Source organism: Stegostoma tigrinum, chromosome 14 (assembly GCF_030684315.1).
Source record: "Stegostoma tigrinum isolate sSteTig4 chromosome 14, sSteTig4.hap1, whole genome shotgun sequence".
Taxonomy (NCBI): domain Eukaryota; kingdom Metazoa; phylum Chordata; class Chondrichthyes; order Orectolobiformes; family Stegostomatidae; genus Stegostoma; species Stegostoma tigrinum.
In genome coordinates this window covers 5340482-5363347 of record NC_081367.1, presented here as the reverse complement: position 1 = coordinate 5363347, position 22866 = coordinate 5340482, and the positions used below count along the sequence as shown (strand labels likewise).

At 40.8% G+C, this 22866-nt stretch overlaps 1 protein-coding gene across 3 annotated transcripts in view; it reads left to right on the top strand.

Annotated features, from left to right (window-relative positions):
- pigx (phosphatidylinositol glycan anchor biosynthesis, class X) overlaps nucleotides 1-22866 on the top strand; it is a 33150-nt gene that overhangs the window by 3009 nt on the left and 7275 nt on the right. For 2 of the 3 annotated variants that reach the window (XR_007248661.2, XR_007248662.2), the window contains exons 2-7: nucleotides 772-850; nucleotides 6575-6710; nucleotides 8503-8716; nucleotides 10288-10388; nucleotides 15210-15381; nucleotides 17563-17916. Coding sequence is in view for 1 of the 3 variants with exons in the window: in XM_048542034.2 (XP_048397991.2) it covers nucleotides 772-850; nucleotides 6575-6710; nucleotides 8503-8716; nucleotides 10288-10388; nucleotides 15210-15353 (674 nt within the window). In the remaining 2 variants the exon portion in view is untranslated. Of the gene's footprint in view, nucleotides 1-771; nucleotides 851-6574; nucleotides 6711-8502; nucleotides 8717-10287; nucleotides 10389-15209; nucleotides 15382-17562; nucleotides 22817-22866 lie in introns of those variants that run through there. The other variant, XM_048542034.2, reaches the window with a different exon arrangement.

Below are 22866 nucleotides of genomic sequence, written 5' to 3'. Positions count from 1 at the left end.
CAAAATTCCATAAAGAACAATATGATGTTGACCACAATTTTTTGAGGGGTCTATATTCGCAAAGATAGCTGCTTTTGTTTGGAAATTGTTATGGCACCATTAATATTCATTTGTGAGAGCAGGCAGGGTCTTGGTTCAGCATCTCAGCTGAAACACAGTATTTCTGACAGTTCAGCACTCTTTTTGTACCAAATTGGAACATTACCCTAGTTTTTTCAGCTTGATTTTCTGGAATGGGACATGAACTCAAAGCCTGCTGAGTGAGAAGTCTTCCCCACTGAGTATGCCGATACTTCAAAAGAAAGTACTTCTTTGGTTGATAATTGCATTGGCATGCTCTGAGGTCATCAAAGACATGATATAAATGCAAATGCTTCCTCCTTTCCTGCTTTCTCTTTATTCTGTGCCTATTTTAAGGAATAGTTTGATGAATTGATTTCCTAGACATGTCATTATGGCAGTTCTTTAAGTGGCATTCTGCCATTTCCTACTTACATGCTATGTGAAATCTCACATCTTCAGCTTTTCTTGACATCTAGCTGCCCTAGAATTCAAGTAGTAAGCTTTTAGATCTTTACAGATTTCAGTAGCATGATATTTGGAAGAAAATTTTCTCCAGAATATGCTGGAAAAGACTTAGTGGGAGAAGGGGACACAGATGGGAAATTTCTATGCATCTCCTAAATTTGAAAAAAAAATTCTTACCCAATTCCACCTATTAAATACTGACTCATACTGAGTGTGGAATGTTACTGTTTTCTGTTTGTGCAGGTAATGATCCTTTGCACTCTGAGTCCTGGCTTCGATCAGCGAGTTTGAACAGACATATTGCAAAGAATGGATTTCATAGGTAAGAACTGACAGATTATAAATATATTTCTGCATTATTTTAACTCGAGATGACTAATGGAAGCAGAATTGGTTGAAGCAGGGCGCTTTTCCAAATCTTGTCTTTGTCATATTAGCATTCATTTAACTGGACAAATTAGTAAATAATGTAACAGATTTTAGGGCTGAGAATGTATTCTTTAAGAAAAGGCACATATGGATTATTAAATAGAAAAAGTCTGTCATTATACAGAAGTGCGTAATGCCGAGTTAGAATTATGTTAAAGCGCACAAAGATGCTGTATGTTACCAGGCTTTTGAATAGACCTCTAATGTTAATGTTGATCCTCCCTGTCTGCACGTTCTCGGCAGCTGTAACATTGTATCCTGTACTCTGTTCTCTGTTATATCCTGTACTCAATGAAATCAAATCTGACAGGCATTTATCACAGTGGCAACGGTGGGGGTAAGAGGAGCTAGAATAAATTTCAGAATAAAATTCAGAAAATTGGTACTCTTGGAAATACGTTGAAGGAAATAAAACACAAGAGATGCATACAGCAGAGGGTGAAAACTAATGAACTAAAAAGTAGCAACTATCTGCAGGGTGCATATAGTAAGGCAGTGAAACCACTATGATAAATATATTTGTCCTATGTAACTTTGAGGAATACAACTCATTGAAGTTTTAGATCTTTCCAGATTTCAGTAGCAAGATATTTGGAAGAAATTTCTATGCATCTCCTAAATTTGAAAAATATTCTTACCCAATTCCACCTATTAAATAGTGACTCATACTGTGTATGGAATGTTACTGTTCTGTGTTTGTACAGGTAAAATCATTGATCAGTTTCTTCTATATAGGCTACATAATTCTACTAGATGCTTGTTAAGGGAACCCTGGGTGAAGTGCTGGAGGAGTTTTAGCATTTGCCCTTATACAATAGCTTGGAAGCTCTATGTTGATGGAGCCAAGGGCTTTAGGGTGGATAAACAAGGTGATCATTGTACTGTTGACCATTATAGTTAGGAAGAGGAAGGAGGAGCCGTATATTTAGGGGATAAGTATTATTACATTTTTATGATTTGTAGAGTGCTAAGAATTAATCATTGAGGTTACACATCCAGGATCACACATTTTCTTCTGCAGTCCACTCAGCTGCTGAACAGTAGTGCATTGGTGTACCGGTCATATGGTGAGCTCTAAAAAATATCTTTGAATCTCCAGCATTTTGAGACTAAAATTGTGATTTTCTTTTCCAAACATGTGGAATCGAGAAGACATTGTAGCCACTGTTCAATGCAGCCATGACCAGAATCCTGAAGGATGTGTTACCTGCATGACGTTTGGGTTAAAGACAACTCCTTGAAGCTGGAGAAGAACTTTGGGTGGAAGTGGGATAAAGTCATTCTTATGATCCATGTGGGAACCAATAGTATAGAGGATTTTGAGGATGTTGCTAGCAGAGCCAATCGGGGAACCAGTTGATGTAGTATATTTGGATTTTCAGAGGACTTTTAATATAGTCCTGCACAGGTATTTGTAATCACTACTAAAGTGAATAGGATTGAGGGTAATATACTAATAGAGGTTGAGGATTGGTGAAAGGGCCTGTTTCTGTGCTGTATGACCCTCTGACTCTGTAAATGGTTAAGAGTTTTAAAAAAAAGGGAGTACGAATAAATGGGTCAGTCTCAAGTTGGCAGACTGTGACCAGTGAAAAACTGCAAGGATCATTGTTTGGCCCTCAGCAGCTCGCAATCTATATCACTGATTTGGATGTGGGAACCAATTGTGACATTTCCAAATTTTGCTGATGACTCAGACTCTGATGAGAATGAGTGTTGTGCAGAGGATGCAAAGAGGTTTCAAGAAATTTGAACAAACTGAGAGTTTTCAACACTATGGCAAATGAGTATTTTGAGGTCCTCCACTTTAGTAGGAGAAATAAAGGTACAGTGAATTTTCTTAAATGCTGAGCGATAGGAAAGTATTGATGTCCAATGGGACCTATGTGTTCTTCTTAATAAGTCACAGAAAGCTAGATATTAATAAACGTTTTGCATCTAAACACTGTTATACAGATGTGATTACAGGAAAACTAAGGTTGGGAATTAAATATTCCTAGATACTTGATGTTTAGAAGAGAGAGATCAGATGGAAAAGGAGGATTGCTCTAATAATGAAAAATTGTATAGAAAAAGTAGACAAAAACAATCTTAGTTTGGAAAGTCAGACCTTGATGAGACTATGCTCTGGGATACTGTACTGTGTACTGTTTTGCTTTCCTTCATTCAGGAAGGATGAATTGCTCTAGGAGGAGTGAAAGAAGTTCATTAGACTGCTTCCTCGGATGAGAGTTTCTCCCAAGAGGAAAGCTTGAGTAGACTAGGCATATTTCTGATAGTCTTTAACCAATTGGGAGGTGTTCTCACTAAAACATAAAACATTTGTAAGGCAGTTGCTGAGAGGCTGTTTCTTCTTGAGGAATATACAACTCGAAGTCAGGATCTCTGAATAAGTAGTCAGCCATTGTTGACTTCATGCCGCCTCACACCGTGTTACCTCAGATTCTCCAGCATAGGCAGTTCCTACTATCTCTGATGAACTTACCAAATGGCCGTGAGAGCTCAAAAGACCAAATGACTGCCTCCTGCTCCTACTTTATAGGTTTTTATGTAGCTGTAGTGATATCTCCTGGGGCATTTGAGTATTTTGGCACCTCATGTACAGACCTCATATTGAAAGGTTATATTTTATTATCTTATTACCCTCATTGAATAAAGAGTACTAATTTAACATTTTCCAAGTTCTGTCTCCTCAAACTTGTATGATAGTATCCTATAAATTCCAAAAAAGACCAAACATTTTCTCCCACTGCATTTCGACACTAATCCATCAATTGCCTATCTTGTGTTTCCATTTCTGTTCTGTAAAGTATGGTATGCTTCTGTATACACTGTATACAAGGCAACATTGTGAATTTTCTCTTCTAAAGCTTCAATCCTGTGTGATGTCTTCACCCAATGAGACAGAGTTGCAACAATCTATTAAGGTTAAAATAAAACATGGAAAATGACAAAATGAATCTCAATACCATGTTGTTCATGTGGTGAATTTGGAGAAAGCATTGATGAGTAGTTTAAGGACCTGACTTCTTGCAATTAAGGTGAGTATCGCAGCAGTAGTCAGAGATGAAATAACTGAGGGATCATCCAGTGAGGCTTTGTGGGTGGAGCTAAGAAATAAGAAGGAGATGGTGGCCTTATTGGAGCTGTACTATAGGTCGCCAAATAATAAATTGGAATCAGGGGAACAAATATGCGGGAAGATTGCGGAGACTTGCAGGCAAAATAGGGTTGTCATAGTGGGGATTTTAATTTCTCTAACATAGACTGGGACTACAATAGTGTTAAGGTCTTAGATGGTGTGGAATTTGTTAACTGTGTTCAGGAAAGTTTCCTCAAGCAGTATAAAGAGGACCCTACTTGGGAACGGGCAAAACTTGACCTACTTTTGGGAAATAGAGCAGGACAGGTAACTGAGGTGACAGTGGGTGGGCACAATGGGGCTAGTCACCATAGCTTTATTAATTTTAAAATAGTTATGGAGAAGGACAAAACTGGTCCACAGGCTCAAATTCTGAATTGGGCAAGGTGAATTTTGATGGAATTGGACAGGACTTTGCAGGAACTTGATTAGTTTGTTTGCAGGGACGTCTGGCAAGTGGGAAGCCTCTAAAAGTGTGGTAGCTAGAGCTCAAGGTCTGTATGTTCCTATTAATGTGAAAGGCAAGGTTGGCAGGAGTCGGGAACCCTTAATGAGGAGGTATGTCTCAGGTACAGACAGCTTGGATCAAGGGAATCCCTGGAGGCATTTGGTGGATACAGGAGTTTACTGAAGAATGAAATCAGGAGGGTAAAAAGGGGGCACAAGATAGCTTTGGCTGAGAAGATTAGAGTGAATTCAAAGAAATTATTTAAGTCTAGTAAAGGAAAAAGAATAACTAGAGAGAAAAACAGCACTCCTCAAGGACCAAAGTGGACATGTATGTGTGGAACCAGAGCAGATGGGCGAGGTCCTCAAGGAATATTTCTCCTCTGTGTTTACCGTGGAAAAATACATAAAGACTTGGGAACTTGGCAAAGTCAGTAGTGATATCTTGGGGACAGTCCCTATCACAGTAGAGGAGGTGTTGGAAATATCAGAATGTATGAAAGTGGATACATCTCCTGGTCCTGATCAGATATATCCAAAAACCTGCAAGAGGCTAGAGAAGAAATTGTGGGTTCCCTGGCTGATGCATCTGCATCATAGTTAGCCACGAGTGAGGTCCCGGAATACTGAACGGCAGCTAGTGTTGTGCCCTTTCTCGTGAAGGGCCGCAAAGAAAAACCTGGGAATTATAGACCAGTAATCCTAACATCTGTGGTAGGTAAGTTGCATGAGGGATAAGTTATACATGCATTTGGAAAGTCACGGTTTGATTGGGAGTAGTTAGCATGGCTTCGGGCATGGGAGATCATGCCTCACAAATTTGTTCGAAATCTTTGATGAAGTGACTAGGATGGTTGATGAGAGCAGATTGGTTGACATAGTCTACATATGGATTTCACTAAGGCCTTTGATAAGGTTCCACATGGTAGGCTGCTTTGGAAGGTTAGATTGTGTGGAATCCAATGAAAGTTGGCAAATTGGATACATAATTGATTTGATGGCAGGAAGCAGACAGTAGTAGTGGAGGGATGTTTGTCAGACTGGAGGCCTGTGATTAGTGGTGTGCCTCAGTGGTCAGTGCTGGGCCAACTGCTGTTTGTTATCTATATCAACGGTTGGATGAGAATCATGAGGCATGGTTAGTAAGTTTGTGGAAACTAAAGTAGGTGGTATCGTAGACAGTGGGAAAGGTTATCAGAAATTGCAGCAGGAACTTGATTAGCTAGACAAGTGGGCCGAGAAATGGCAGATGCAGTTTAATAAAGATAAGTATGAGGTGTTGCATTTTGGAAAGTCAAATCAAGGTAAGAGTTTCGTGGTGCATGGTGGAGCATTAAGAAGTGTATTGGAGCAGAGGGACATTGGAGTTCACGCGCTTGGCTCTCTGAAAGTGGAGTCACAGGTAGACAGGGCAGTGAAGAAGGCTTTTGGCACACTGGCCTTCAGAAGTCAGAGCATTAGTACAAAAGTTGGGAAGTTATGTTGCAGTTGTACAGGACGTTGCTGAGGCCGCACTTGAAGTATTGTGTTCAGTTTTGGTCACCTTGCTGTAGGAAGGATGTTATTAAACTGGAAATAGTGCAGAAGCAATTTGCAAGAAGGTTGCCAGGACAAAAGGGACTGAGTTATAGGGAGATGTTGGACAAGCCAGGACTTTTTTTCTTTAGAGCATAAGAGACTGAGGTGGAATTTTATAGAAATGTACAAGATCATTAGAGGCATGTTATAGGGTGAATGCACTCAGTCTTTTTCCCAAGGTTGGGGAATCAAGGACTAGAGGGCATCAGTTTAAGGTAAGAGGGGCAAGAATATTTGGGAACCTGAGGGGCAACTTTTTTTAACGCAGCAGGTGGTACGCAAATGGATAGGAAATGTTTAGAAGGATATCGTCCAAGAACAGGGAAATGGGGTTGGCGTAAATGGTCATTTTGGTCAGCGTGGACCTGTTTGGGCTGAATGGCTTGTCTCCGTGCTGTAAATCTCTATGACTCTATCTATGACTAATTGACTGCTTGTTACATTTTGTAGAGAGTTAATAATGGATGTTGACCTTGGTGAAAATGCTCAACAGAGCTGTTGTGTTATGATTAAGGAGCGGTTACCACCAGGACTTTACGTGGATCCATATGAACTTGCTTCACTACGAGAGCAGAAGAGTGAAGAGGTATGAGAAACTCAATCTGCATTTTTTTATTATTTGTCATTATGGGGGTGTTTGAAGATCATTTTAATTATGTCAGTGTTAACATCCATCTCTGCTAAGTGCATCGGGAAGGTAGTGGCCTAATGGTATGATCTCTGGACTGTTAACCCAGAGACCCAGATAGTGTTCTGGGGGCATGGGTTTGAATCCCACCACGGCAGATGGTGTAATTTGAATTCAATAAAATGTCTAGAATTTAGAGTCTAATAATGACCGTGAATCCATTGCCACTTGTTGGGAAAGCTCATCGGGGTCTCTAATGTCCTTTAGAGTAGGAAACTGCCGTTCTTACCTGCTCTGGCCTACAAGTGATTCCAAACCCACAGCAATGTGCTTGACGTTTAACTGTCCTGTGGACAATTAGGGATGGACAATAAATGCTGCCTGGCCGGTGATGCCTTCTTCTCTGCCAGCCCAATTTCTGTTCCTGACTAAAGGTAAAATGTGCAGAAATCTGAAACAAACACAAAGCTTGAGAAACTCAGCCAGTCTAGCAGCTCTGTATAGAGAGATACAGTATTAACATTACTACCGAGTTACTCCAGTCATCTGTGTTTATTTCCTGTCCTGGCTCCTGTGTTAGCTGATATTGTTACTGGTTCCCTCTCATTAGGTTCTGTCCATCAAACATTCATATCTGCCACTATCTTCCCCTCCTTTAAAAAAGACAAACCTTTACCCACCGTCCTTATAACTCCCGTTTCATTTGTGTCTTCTCCTACTTCAAAAAGTTCAAAATGTTGCCATCTCCCAGATTTGCCCCCATCTTTTCTGGAATCTGTCACAAAGTTGTTACAGTGCAGAAGAAGGCTATTTGGTCCACCTTAATTGCAGTGGTTCTCAGAATGATTCATTTGCTTCATGCCTTTCCTTGGCCATCTCCATGAATTCCTGCACATTTTATTCCTTTGCAGGGAACTGTCTTACTTGTTTTTAAATACTTAAATTGACTTGCCTCCACCAGCTAATATCTCCTTATGTGGCTGGGTGTCATGCTTTGTTTTATTATGCCTCAGTGAAATACCTTAGACACTTAACTAATGTTAAAGGTGCCAGATAAATATAAATTGTTGCAGGCTAAAATTACAATATCCCCATCAAGCAAAGGGAAGTACTGCATGTACGATAAACATTTTTACTGTGTCCCATTAAGTAATTCCTACCCAAGAATAAAATGAGGTGGATATCACAATCCATCTTGAACTCAATTTCAGACCTATTTACAGCGGTACACTGCTCTTATAATGCTTTGACTAATAGCTATGATAACATGGTAAACTTGGCATTTATTTAGATCTATTATCCATTGAAGTTGCTGCCTGTTGCTGATTTTGCTGAGGCTTCTAAGAGAGTTGCTGCCATGTTTTAGTGTTGACAACATTATGCCTGAATACTCTCTTTTTTTATTAGACATATTGTGACAGCTAATTCTGTACACATGCAGCTGCAGTGCCTGATAAAATGAATGCCAGAGACCGTTTCAGTCAAGTCCTGTTGGACCTGGTTGCAGTGTAAAAGTTAGTGTGTATTCTAATATTAATATTGTGAAATTGGATGCACTGTCACAGTTACTATGTATTCATTTTGATTAGCAATGTCACTGATTTCTCCAGCTGCAGAGGTGCTAATGCTGATGATTTACAGCTGGTAGTTCTGAATGTTGAGTGTTATTCACTTGGATGTAGCGACTGACAGTGGTTATTGCTTACTTCTTGCTATTGGTGCTTTCTAAACATTTGCAATGTATGTGTAGATATTCGTTCAGAATGAGATCGATATTGAAGCTCCGGAATATTTGTCAGCAGCACATTCAATCAACATCTATCTGAAACCTGATCCTAGATATAATGGACATTTTACTGGAGCAGTCCCACTACATGTACGATATCATCGGCCAACAGACACAAAGGAAGCCACTGCTTTGATGACCCTTGCAGATCCGCATTTGATGATTCACTGTCAGGAATGTATGTAACAAATTAGAATTGGTGCCTTCCAGTTTTGGTTTATTTACCTCACATATCACTGCCCTCTCTCTTGACTCATGCTACTGCTTGGTTATGGTTTTATAAAGCATAACTATTGTCTTGTTCCCCATCCAAAACCTACATTCTTTATTTCATTTTGGGAAGCGAAATTGGGGGCAGTGGGAAAGGAAGGTAACGGTGGGTGGGAAAGCGATTCATGGTACAGTCTAAGATGAAAGGAATTGGCTTTGATTTGATTCTACCAAAAATTAATAGTAGTGTCATAGAGACGTATAGCATGAAAATAGGCCCTTCAGTCCAACTCGTTCATGCCAATGATATATCCTGGGTAAAGCTACTCCCATTTGCCAGTATTTGGCTCATATCCCTCTAAACCTTTCCTGTGTAGCTTGTTGAAAGAACGCCTAGCAGTGATTCTAGTGAAATTCAACTATACTTCATAATTGTCAGTACTATGAATGACCCATATGTTCATCAGAGACTGGATGTAAAGCTGGAGATGCATGTCCTGATGCACTGTTTCCATGGGAATTGCTCAGGAAATTTGTACTTAAAATGGGAAATTCCACTGCTGCTCATGATTTTTTGGAAAATATCTGAGTTGGAGTTGGAGATATCACACAGTTCCAATGTACGTACATGGATATTTACCTAAGAAATATTAGAGAGAAACATCCTTGCCTAATCCCTTGGTAAATATTCAACCGAGCGCCCCCGGCATCCCTGACTACATCCCTGCCTCACCTTAACCCCTGACTGCACTCTACTCAAAGAGATGAAACCCCTGACAACCCCTTAACACCCCCTACTTTCCTGTCTGATCACACTGTATGTCTCCTGCGATCTGAGTACCCTTATGACTTGAATACCCCTCCTGACTGGTTGAACTGCTGACACTCCTGCCTACAAGCATTGGAAATTTGTGCTTTAAACAACAGGCATTTCCTGCCTTCTGTCTCTCTGTCTGTCTTTTTCCTCCTACCCAACTCCTTTCAAATGTGATGGAGTATTCCAAGGGTCCCTGTGCACCAATTTCTGGGAGAGCAATTTTTCAGTACACCTGGCAAGAAATGCAAAGCAGCACTAAATTAGGGTAAAGATCCAGCCAAACAGCAGAACATTGGTGATTGCCCCACTTCAGAGGACCCAGGCTAATAACTTACTGGCAATCTAAATTCCTTGCTGATGATCATGATCACTTTGTAACTGCAGGTAGAATTATCCTGCACTATAGCTGCATCTTTTTCTACCTATCAGCACACCAGGAAGGAAGCACCTCTTTCCAATAAAAGCTGGAACATTTAAAAAGGGAGATTTTTTTAAACTGTGTTAATTTTATAAACCATGTCCTTAGTTCTAGTTTACTGCATAAGAATAAGTATTGGTCCAGTATCTGTGCTGTCCAGTCTGCCCTAGAATATTGTAAGTTTCAATAAGAATGGTTTTCATTCTTCTGAACTCCAAAAGGTCTAATCTAATCTGTTCAGTGCATCAAATCCTGATTTGTAAAGAGGATCACCCCCTCTTATTCTCTTTTTATCTCTTTTTAGATAGTCCATTATTGGAAAGTTGGAAACTTGGTATTACTAAAGCTCCCTGCTCAGCAAGTAATCACAGTATCTGTAGCTGGCTGAATGTTAGCTATCACAATGTAAGTTGGTAACAGTTTAAAGAAATATCACCATATCTTTGTAGCTGAATCCATATTTTATTTGTATTTTCTATGTGACTTGTTTAGACAAAGCAGAAGTGTTGTGATTTATTCTGTTAGACTTATAATACAAGCAAAACATACACCATCATTTGAAATAGATATAAGAGTAATGTTCCTGTTACATAATGTTTTATTTCACATTAATGGTTTCAGGCAAGGGAAGAACTTCAGTCAGTTTCGTCTATCTATCCACAATATACCAATTCTATTCAAGAAGCGGTCTGATTTTATTTTTTTGGAATCAGTTAAGGTTCCTGAAATCACATTTTCCAGTAATCTGTTCACGACCTTCTTTTTGAAAGAAAATCCTCCTGCATTTCCTTTTTCTTAATTTAAGGTAGTTATGCAAATGTTTCTTGGTAAGTAGAGAGACTGCAAGGGTTCCAAAAAGACTGTTTTGTTATGAAGTGTGCCAGCCAATGTATTCCTGACGGGGGTGGCAAGCCTATGACTAATGTTTGCCAGATCTATGCAGAGTGGGATGATCATGATATTACTCAGTGTGCAATGTTGACTTGACATCAGCACCGCCATTTGGAGCTCCATGGTCCAGACAACAACCTCTCTCTCCTTTTATGCAGTTAAAAACAACATTATGACAGACACACAGGCACATGTACGCGCATCCGTACACATATATGCGTGTGCATGCGCGCTGATATTCACATATACAGTCATATACATGCATGCATACACGCATTGTAGAGAGATCAGCAACTATCTCTTCTGGCTGTTGTTGCAATTCTACATTTTCAATCCTTTTCATATGTCTGTTTATATCAATTTGTTTCTGGTAATTAAAAATTTTGTGGACGGATCAGTTGCTTTCAGACATAGGTGGCCTTGTTATGTTTCCTCTTGGCATTGTGCAGAAACTGCACAGCATGAAAAGCTGCTAGCAGAGGGAGAAGGTTGGGGAGAAGGTCTGTCAAAAGGAGGCTGTATCTGCAGAGGTTTTTTCTGGAGCAGATCTGTTGTAAAACAGATTGCCGAAGTGCTGTGCTATCATGACCTTTGTGCACTGGCAACCAGAACCATGATGACAGAAATCTGAGTTTCCATGGCAGCAAGCTGAGATTGCTAGACAGCGTTCTGAGCTCCTGCTGCAGTACCCATGTGGCTGCTGCTTGTGCTGCAGTGAATGTTGAGGCATTGACCATCAAACACTATATCATAGTTGATTGTAGGGTGCATTGCTGGAGTGAGTGACCACACCCCCCCTCCAACCCTGGTTTGTTTTGGGAAACAATGGGATTTAAAACAACTTGTTCCAAATTGGTATCAGTGATAATGGGTACTGCAGATGCTGGAGAATCCAAGATAACAAAGTGTGGAGCTGGATGAACACAGCAGGCCAAGCAGCATCTCAGGAGCACAAAAGCTGATGTTTTGGGCCTAGACCCTTCATCAGAAAAGGGGGAAGGGGAGAGGGTTCTGAAATGAATAGGGAGAGAGGGGCAGGTGGACCGAAGATGGATAGAGGAGAAGATAGGTGGGGAGGTTGGGTGGGGATAGGTCAGTCCGGGGAGGACAGACAGGTCAAGGAGGCGAGGTGAGGTTAGTAGGTGGGAAATGGAGGTGCGGCTTGAGGTGGGATGAGGGGATAGGTGAGAGGAAGAACAGGTTAGGAAGGTGGGGATGGGCTGGGCTGGTTTTGGGATGCAGTGGGGGAAGGGGAGATTTTGGAGCTTGTGAACCATTGTGCTGTGGACCGGAACCATGAGCCACACAGTCAGTGACAAATCCTCATCCTGCTGGACGCAGGACACAAGAGCTCACTTGGACTGGCACAGGACCAAACTGAGCTGCAATGAGAAGCATCCCACACCAAGTACACATTGCAGGAGTGGTCGTCTTTACAATAGTGGATGCAGTAAATGTATATTCAACAGCACCAACATGGGTGCCCACTACCCTGGGCAGATGATGGGTGAGCTCCAGCTCTCCATGACTCCCTTGTCCACTCCACACTCCCCTCCAACCCCACCACACCCGGCACCTTCCCCTGCAACCGCAGGAAGTGCTACACTTGCCCACACACCTCCTGTCTCACCCCCATCCCAGGCGCCAAGACAACTTTCCACATTAATCAGATGTTCACCTGCACATCTGTCAACGTGGTATACTGTATCCACTGTACCCGGTGTGGCTTCCGCTACATTCCGGAAACCAAGCAGAGTCTTGGGGACCGCTTCGCAAGCTTCAAAATCTCCCCTTCCCCCACTGCATCCCAAAACCAGCCCAGCTCGTCCCCGCCTCCCTAACCTGTTTTTCCTCTCACCTATCCCCTCCTCCCACCTCAAGCCGCACCTCCATTTCCCACCTACAAACCTCATCCTGCCTCCTTGACCAGCCCGTCCTCCCCAGACTGACCTATCCCCTCCCTACCTCCCCACCTATACTCTCCTCTCCACCTATCTTCTCCTCTATCCATCTTTGGTCCACCTCCCCCTCTCTCCCTAATTATTTCAGAACCCTCTCTGATGAAGGGTCTAGGCCTAAAACGTTAGCTTTTGTGCTCCTGAGATGCTGCTTGGCCTGCTGTGCTCACCCAGCTTCACACTTTGTTATCTTATCCCAAATTGGTGCTGGATTCCTCCAAGCACCTGAACAGTGAACACAGGCTTTTGAATGAATTGAGCACTTTTATGTGTAAGTTTAGGGTGGCACGGTGGCTCAGTGGTTAGCACTGCAGCCTCACAGCGCCAGGGACCCGAGTTCAATTCCAGACTTGGGCAACTGACTGCATGGAGTTTGCACATTCTCCCCGTGTCTGCGTGGGTTTCCTCCGGGTGCTCCGGTTTCCTCCCACAGTCCAAAGATGTGCACGCTTGGTGGATCGGCCCTGTTAAATTGCCCGTAGTGTTCAGGGGTGTGTGGGTTATAGGGGAATGGGTCTGGGTGGAATGCTTCAAGGGCGGTGTGGACTTCTTGGGCCTTAGGACCTGTTTCCACACTGTAGGGAATCTAATCTAATCTAATCTAATCTAAGTGGTCTGGCCCAACAAAGTAATCATCAGTATGTACCAGACTGGTATGCAATCTCACCATTGTTCAGCTGCTACCAATGTGATTTTTTTTCCCTGTTTAGAGGATGCATGTACCATTGTGTTACCAGAATTAGATAACACTTCTGTCCTCTCCTCAGATGACACAAAAATAGGTGAGAACGTAAGTAGTGAAGATGACAGAAAGAGTCTACAGAGGGGTATAGATAGGCTAAGACCTCGCAAATTGTGCAAAAATCTGCAAAGGACATAATTTGACAAACTGTGAGCTTATACACTTTGGCATGTGAAAGTCTGCTGAAAACTGCAGCACATGGTGATTTAGGGGTCCTTGTGTATTTTTCTTTTATTCACTTAGCACAAAAAATTAGCATCCAGGTTCAGAAATTAATAAGCAAGGCAAATTGAATGTTTGCCTTCATATCAAAGGGAATGGATTTTAAAAATAAAGGGCTGTTGATTCTGGGTTGTTAGGTATATTCAAAGTTGATGTAGATAGATTTTTAATCAGTAAGGAATTTAGGGGTTATGGGAATAAGACAGGAAAGTGGATTTGAGGATAATAAGATTAGCTATAATAACATTGAAAGTTGGAGCAAATTCTGGGCTAAATTACCTACTTCTGTTCCTATGAGTTATGATGTTGAGCTCTAAAACTAAAACTGCATAGGCATCTAACTTAGCACCTGCAGCTGTGAGACTGAATTACAGTATCTCTTTAACTTCACTAATTTCCACTAATTGGTCTTCTGCTGTCTGGTCAGGTTCCACTGTTTGAATATCTGAGAGGGGAAAAGTATCAAGATTAAGGTTGTGATGAGGGCCAAGAAGTCCATGCTTGCACCGTTAGTATTTCTTAATTAGAAAATGTTGTGATTTGAGAAATAGTAGTAGACCCCAAGCCAGTTTTGATTGTGCTTTGTGATACTGATGTTACATGCCTTGCATATCCTCCCATAGCCTTAAAGTTGTTCAGAATTCGTCTTTCTACCAAAACAGCCCCACCATGACAAATGCTACTTAATTGGCACCCCAACCCCTACCTTTAACATTACCCATTGCACAGTGGCAGCAGTGAATTCCAACTACAAAATAGACTTTGCATCAGCTCATCTTTCAACAATATCTTCCAAACCCATGATCCCTCCCACTTAGAAGGACAAGGGCAGTAGATGCATGGGAAAAACACCCATTGTAAGTTCTCCTTCAAGCCACGTATCCTAACTTAGAACAATATCACCATTCCTGTCACTGTCACCAAATCATAATCCTGGATGTTCCTTCCTTACAGGACTGCGTGTACCTAAATTCAAAGAACTGCAACTTTAAGAAGACAGCTCACCATCGTTAATTTAGGGGAAATGAGGAATGGGCAATAAATGCTGCCTTAGCCAAAGATGCCACTTACTATGAAAAAATAAAGAAAACACATGTTGAACTTGCTGAGTTCTGTGCCTGATTATGCAATCTCTGCTGTTTCATACAGGACTCAATTAGGAATGGGGTCTCCTAGTTTGGGAATTTATTTTTTGTGCATATAACTGCTTTCATTTGTTTGTTGTTCAGAAGTTAATAGTGCACTACTCTTAAAAAGTACTTTTGTCATATTGAAATACTTGTGTATGAAATTTAGAGCATGTGCTTAATAAGTCTGAATGTGTCGTGACTGTTTTCTATTTTACAAATTGCCAAGTCTCAGAATCACTTCCTGTTTCAGATTGCTGGATGTCACGATTCTTTCTTTTTGTAGGTTGTGGAAACTGTTACGCTACAGGTTCCTGTTGGGCAGAAGAAGGATGTATTGGCTGTGGTCACTGCAACATTGCTCACTACCATTCTGTGCTGTGTCCTGCTTATCAGAGCTATGTGGATACATGGCAAGTTCGAACGCTAATTTAAGAGTAATGAAAGACCAGCCAAAGGTGGGATTTCCAGTCTTGGATTTTACTGGAATTGTTTGGAATAGCACATTGCTGTGAAATCCCTTTTATGTAGTTTATTATATGTACACTCAGTTTCAGCAAGTCTGCAGCCAGTGAAGTTGGTAGCAACTTGAAGTCTTCAATCATCTTGTACTTGCATGTCAGTCCAAAGTCCTATGACTCTTTGCATTAGAAATGTTTCTTAATTGCATTCCTAGAAGATCCAGCTATAAGTTTTAGACTGTTCCCTTATCCTGGACTCCAGCTAGGATAAATACTTCTTCCACGTCTGTTCTTTCTGTTTCCCCTAAAATATCTTTAACTTTAACGAATCAATCCTCAATCTTTGTCATTCCAGGGAATATAGTTTGTGTAATTTGTCTTCAAGTTTTAAACCTTGGTATGTGATAAATCTGCACTGCAGTCTAACCAAAGAAAGTTCATCCTTCCTAAGCTGTGATGGCCAAAACTCTTTAAAGTAGTCTTGATATGGTCTGACTAGGGCTTTGTCTAGTTGAGTGTACTTCTCTTCCATTGTATTCATTCTTCTAGATATAAAGGCCAATGCTCCATCAGCCTTTTGAGCATTTTTCTATACCTGATCATAGAATTTCAATGAAATAGGCTATTGCCTGGTGGTATTATCACTAGACTGTTAATCGGAGACCCAGATAACGTTCTGGGGACCTGGGTTCGAACACCACCATGGCAGATAGTGGAATTTGAATTCAGTAAAATATCTGGAATTAAGAATGTAATGATGACCATGCATCCGTTGTCGATTGTCAGAAAAACCCACCTGGTTAACTAATGCCCTTTAGGGAAGGTAACTGCCATCCTTACCTGGACTGGCCTACTTGGGAGTCCAGACCCCACAGCAATGTGGTTGACCCTGAACTGCCCTCTGGGCAATAAATGCTGCCTAGCCAGTGATGCCCTCATCCTGTTAATGAATAAAAAAAACTATGTATCTGGAACCAAATCTCTTTGGATCTACATCATTTTGGCTTTTTATCAATTTTTCCACCTTGTCAGTCAAAGCATTTCAGGTCACAGCAACTTGATATGTTTAAAGAAAGGCAACGAGAGAACATTTCATTCTTTAGGTATAGGACTGGTCTGTTTATCTTCCTATGCATCTTCCACAAATTGCACACATCTTACAGCCTATTTCTGATACTTAAGAAGGGAACTCCTGCTGGGAATTCAGTCTGGTTCTTTCCATTAGCCAGCAAGCTTCAGTTGATTGTTTAAACCCTGTTAATAAAATTTTTTTAACTGAAGTTACACAGCTAATTAAGAGAATCCCCAATAAAATTGTCAGGCATTTTACTTAATGCCACATTACCTTTTCATCTAGTGCCGTTTGTTATTTACAGGCGAACTTTGGAGAAAAGGCTTAAGCAGCTGTTTACATCATTTCTGTGCATTTTTGTGCTGATCATCTGCCAAATTTACAGGACAAAATTGGGGTGGGGGCAGAAAGCCTGTAAAAGTTCCATGTTCTACTCTGAAAAGGAATGTTAAGTTCATGGAAACCTGTCTGCGCAGCCAGAATTCAGAAAGCTTTGTTAGACAAAAGACAGAACTGGAGCTAGATAATATAAATTTCCTTTAAACATCCAGGCACAGATTCTCTGGCATCCTCAGCCTGCCATATATCAATTCTTTTGATGTTCAGAATGGCTGTAAAAAGCAGCCTGGTGGAATTGGGGATTTCAGACATTAAGGAAATCATTGTTAACATTTCTCAAATATTTCTCATGTTTGGAAAATGTTTTGACATGCATGCCTGATACTTTATCCTTGAGACCAAACAGAAAAGACCTGCCAAGCTACTAATTTAACTGTCCCAAAAATTCAAAAAATCCTGCCTGAAAGATCTCAGGCAATTTTACACTACTGTATCAAAATAATTCTGCTTTAGAGGCTACATGTATTATATTATCTGCATTTTGGACATGCCTCATGAGCTGTATATGACAAGAATGGCCAAAATGTTTACATGGGCCTTTTCTTAAGCCATCTCCCGTTTGTTGTTGAAAGGTTAGTATCCTGTGTAAAGTTTGCCCTGCATTTTTCTAATGTGCTAATCAAAATCACAAATAGTACGTTTTGTGAATAAAGTTACTCCTGAAATCTCGAACTAAATAGATTGTGTTCTCTCTGTTTGCTCCCCAGGGTCTCCAGAGGGATCAATTAACTGAACTTCCTATAGTTCTTTACGGTTTGCTCTTCTGAGGCCATTTTGATAGCTGTTTGCGGGATGATGTTTGGTGTGGGACTTTTTGCTGCTTCACACTGTGTTACTATGCTTAGAGCTGAAATAACAACTCATTTTTCGAAAGTGAATAGGATGGAATGACTGGCTGTCCACATCTGAATTGCATGAGCTCTCTTCCCAACTTCAGTTTCCTCATTAGTATGGATTAAATAATGATATAAACTATAACACTAAATAGCAGGAGTATACTTCTGAATAACAATAGTACCTCTGAGCCAGGAGGCCTAGGTCCACATGCCACTGCTGTACAGGTGAGTTGTAACATCTCTGAACAAGTTGATCTGAAAACATCCGTATGTATACTCCCTTAACAACAAAGCAAAATACTGCAGATGCTGGAGGTCTGAAATAAAAATAGTAAGTGCCAGAAATAGTCAGCAGGACTGGGAGCGTCTGTGAATGGAGAAACAGAGATTTAACTCTAAAATGATACTTTTTAAAGTTAGCTCACACGATATGTGGGGATGGACCAGCATTTGCCAAGGTTAGATGATGACCTAGTGGTATTAGCACTAGACAGTGAATCCAGACACTCAGGTAATGTTCTGGGGACCTGGGTTCGAATCTGGCCACGGCAGAAGGTGGAATTTGAATTCAATAATAATCTGGAATTAGGAGTCTAATGATGATCATGAAACCATTGCTGATTGTTCAGAAAAACCCATCTGGTTCACTAATGTTCTGTGGGAAGGAAATCTGCCACCCTTACCTGGTCCAGCCTACATGTGACTTCAGATCCAGAGCAATGTGGTTGACTCTTAATTGTCCTCTGGGCCATTAGGGATGGGCAATAAATGCTGTTCAGCAGCAATGCCCACATCCCATGAATGAATTTTTTAAAAAAAATTGTTGCCCATCCCTAATTTCTCTTGAGAAGGTGGCATTAAGCTATCTTCTTGAACTGCTGCTGTCCATGTGGGCTCTAGGTAGATCCATAATTCCCTTAAGGAGCAAGTTCTAAGATTTTGACTCAGCGACAGTGAAAGAACAATATATATTTCCATGTCACCGTGGTGTCTGGTTTGGAGGGGACCTTGTAGGTGGTGGTGTTCCCATGTATCAAAGTATCCTTCTGAATGGTAGTACTCATGGGTTTGGAAGATGCTGTCTAAGGATTCTTGGGAAATTTCTGCTGTGCATCTGTTTCTGTATTCAGCCATGCTGCCTCTGAGCATTGCTGGTGGAGGAAGTGCACATTTGTGAATATAATTCCATTCAAATAGGCTGCTTTGTCTTGAACGGGGTCAAGCTTCCTGAGTATTGGAGCAGTGTTCCTTCAGGCAAGTGGGGAATATTCCATTACAGTCCTGACTTGTGCCCCCGTGTAATGGTGGATAGGTTTTGGGGAGTCGGGAAGTGAGTTACTCACTGCAAGATTCCTAGCCTTGGAAGCTGCTCTTCTTTGGAACTGAAGAGAGATGGCAGAGTGATGGGTATTATATTATAGAATATTGTAGATGGGTGTTGTATTACATTCTACGGGTTGAAAAAGTGGAATAAAGGAAAAATAAGTGGAGGGTTAGATATTGAGTAAGGTCAGAGTTCAGGCTTGTTACAGAGCAAAATGCAAGCAGTATGGTAACGGTTGTAAAGAAGTTACATGGATCCAGAGTAGGTATTAATAGCAGGATGCGGGGTATCCATGCTGATAGCAAAACCATGGAAATAAGAAGCTAGGGTTGGGGTGCGGGGAAACCAAAATGAAAGATTGCATTCGTGTTCAGAAGTTGTGAAACTTAACTTTGAGTTCAGAAGGCTGTAAAATGCCTAAATGTAAAATGAGATGTTGTTCCTCCAGCTTGTGTTGGACTTCACTGGAACACTGCAGCAAACGTGAGCTTAGGGCAGGATGATATCTTGAAATGGCGAGTGACTGGAAGGTCTGGGCCATGCTTGAGGATTGAATGTAGGTATTCCGTAAACATGCTTTTGATGTCCCCAATGTAGAAGAGACTGCATTGTGAGTTTGTGAGCAGCAAACACAATAGATTAGATTATTGCTGACCTTTCCAGGTTTTCTTTCAATGTTCCGTGGTACTATTATACAGTTGTTTACGTCCATTGGTGGGCAAGTTTTAAATATATTGAAACATTTCAGCACCTTTTTCCCATTCATTTTTACGCTTTTTCTCAACATATCTGACAGTCAGACATGTCTTTGAGGCCGTAAGGGACTTAGGGTTCTGAGAAAAATAGAGAATGATCCAGAGATAGAGAGCAGAATGAAATCTATGACTTTACTCTTTGTCATATCCGCCAATTTCGTACTTCTACGGTTGATGTGTATTTTATATTTCTCTAATTTTGGTTATTCTTGGATGACCATGCTTTTTCTTTTCGAGCAAGTTGCATTTTTGTTGTGGAGCCTAAGTTGCTGCACAAATATATATGTGCTGACATAGAGAAAAATTCAGAAACCAATTAAAGAACGGCATGAAATATCCACTTATAAAAATAATTCAATTGATGAATAAATCCAAGTAACTGAGAGCCACCATCAAGGCATGACGGTGCCTCAGGGTGCCAGGGTGCTCGGTTCAATTCCACCCTTAAGCTACTGTCTGTGTGGAGTTTGCACATTTTCCCTGTGTCAGTGTGGATTTCCTTCAAATACTCTGGTTTCCTCCCACTGTCCAAAGATGTGCAAGTTCGGTGGATTGGCTGTGGTAAGTTGCCCACAGTATACAGGGATGTTCAGGCTAGGTGGATTAGCCGTGAGAAATGCAGTTACTTGGGGTGTGGGTCCATTCAGAGGTTCAATATAAAATATGTATTAACCATAGAAGTATGAAATTGGCGGATATGATGAAGAGTAGAGTCATAGATTTCTTTCTACTATCTATTCCTGAAGCCAAAAACAACCATGACATCTGGTGTCATTTTGTACATTTTTGCTTGTTTTTCTCTAATTTCTGTCTTAGGATCTGTGTGTTTTCCAGAATGGAGAACATTGACGACCATTTGCTTGCATTGAAGCAAGCGATTAGTCTTGAACTTTCTGGTTCTGATGGTCACAGTGTTGTTCATCTCAACAGGTGTCTTGGTGCAGGGCTCGGAAAAAGAACTAGGATCCCTTGTCTGTCAATCATATGCCCTTGTGAAGGCCATGCTGAATGCCCTGCTTCCAGGGATTCTGTGATTCTAAGTGTTCCTAGGAGAAGAAATGTTTGAAGACTTGGATAGGATCGAGGGAAAGTGTTGCAACTCCTGTGAAAGCATGGGAAGGGTCATGGGAGAGGGATGAGGTGTTGAAGGTTATTGAAGAGTGGGTCCAGGGAAACTGTCCTTTTGGGGTGCTGACAAGGCAGGGCAGGAAATGATATGTTTGGTGGCAGCATCATGCTGGACGGTTGCTGAAATGGTGGAGGATAATCCTTTGGATATGAAGATTGGTGGAGTGAAAAGTTGAGGACAAGGGGAACCTTATTGTAGTTCTGAGATGGAGGGTGAAGGGTAAAGTGGAAGTGCAGAAATAGGTGGGACAGGTTTGAGGTGAGATATCTAGTGTAGATAAGATCATTGAGGGTGCTGGAAACACAACTTCCTGATTTGGATTTGGTACAAATGCATGTATTTTATATACTTTTAAGGACTGAGTCTGTGTTTAAGTCTTAGCTCATTGATGCAAGTCCTCAATTTGGGATCATAATGGTGATTGGTTATATGATACCTTTGCAGATAATGTTGCACAGATGTACAGTTTTGGTACCATTTGAATGTTATCACTGTAAGGGCCTGTTGTCTAATAAATTAATTGTTGAGCATAGCTTATGCTTCTCCACACATATTCAACACTTGGGAATTACTTCTGAAGTACACCGAACTTTTTATTAGCTGGCACCTATAAGACCAGGAGTGTGCCGGTTGATCAAATATTCTGGTTGATCAAGAGATCCATGTAATCAATGTAAAACTAAATAATGCAGGGGGTATACTTATTACTGTAATATTTTATCTAAAGCATAAATCATTTATATAATAACAGTTTCACCTTAAATAAAACTTACTGGCAGAGAGCCTTCTCATTTGCACCTTGAACTGACTGTACAGAGGTCGCAATGAAGCAGTAAACTTGCCATATTTCAGTTATATAATTTTTGCGGATTTATCAAGATTGCCAATTCATAAGCTGCTGGTAAAAACACAGTTTATTGTATTGCAGAAGGGGTAATCTATGGCTTGCTTAGATGGCTGCATGTTTTCTTCGTACCGTCATTTCACTAGCACTGATGCCCTTGTCCAAAGCATTAATGTGGACTGAGGAAGCTGGTCAGACACAGAATCTGCAATATTTCTGCATAAGTGGAACAGATGAATTTTTGAATTTACTCCTCTGTGTAAAAACATAATCACTCTTGACATGAAAAGGGCTTAGGCTATTTTCACCTTCCTCTTGAAACATTTGTAAACAGGCTTTGTAGTAGTGTTGGAAAATATACTAGGAAAATGGAGTGCTGTAGCAATGTTTTTGAACATTTTATCCTTTTCCACCTGTGTCCTTGATCCAAAGTCTTACAAAAAGGTTGCCATGCTTTAATAAATCTTTTGACACACCATCACAACTCTTCTGGGATTTCCACCTCAGTTGGGATTTGATCCTCATTGATGATTTTATGTTATAACCTTTACTGACACCCGGCTTCTACTCTACTACTTGTACAGTCTCAATATTAAAGTCCTCTGTATAAACCAAGGTCAAAGTCTGTCAGGATCTTGCTGTATTCCGAGTTCTGTATGGACGATATGTCTCCTAGATAATTGAGGTAAGTCTAGTTGTCCTGCCTCAGTGGGGTTCAGTACTCAAGTTTGCAAAGTGCTTTGTCAGCCAAACTGCCTGAAAGTTATCAGCTGGATCAATTATACCCAGACTTGGTATTGGTATATTTCTCAATCGGTTCAACAGCTTATTAATAGTATTTTGTTTTTACCTTTGCACTAAGCTTCCTTAAAGCTTGTAAATGCTGAAGCTTCCCCTTTTGCTGCATCTCATATTTCCAAGAGTATTACCTGTCTTTAATTGTTAGCTGTACTTCTCTCTGAGTAATTTGAATTTCAACAATCATTCTATCCACGTGGTCATATATTTGAGTTCTTTCTTACTGTGCTTCTGTCACATCTCTTGGATATAAATCAAGATCTGCCAAATTCCCATTTAGTTTTGAATAATTTATTTTATAACCTTTACCGACACCCAACTTCTG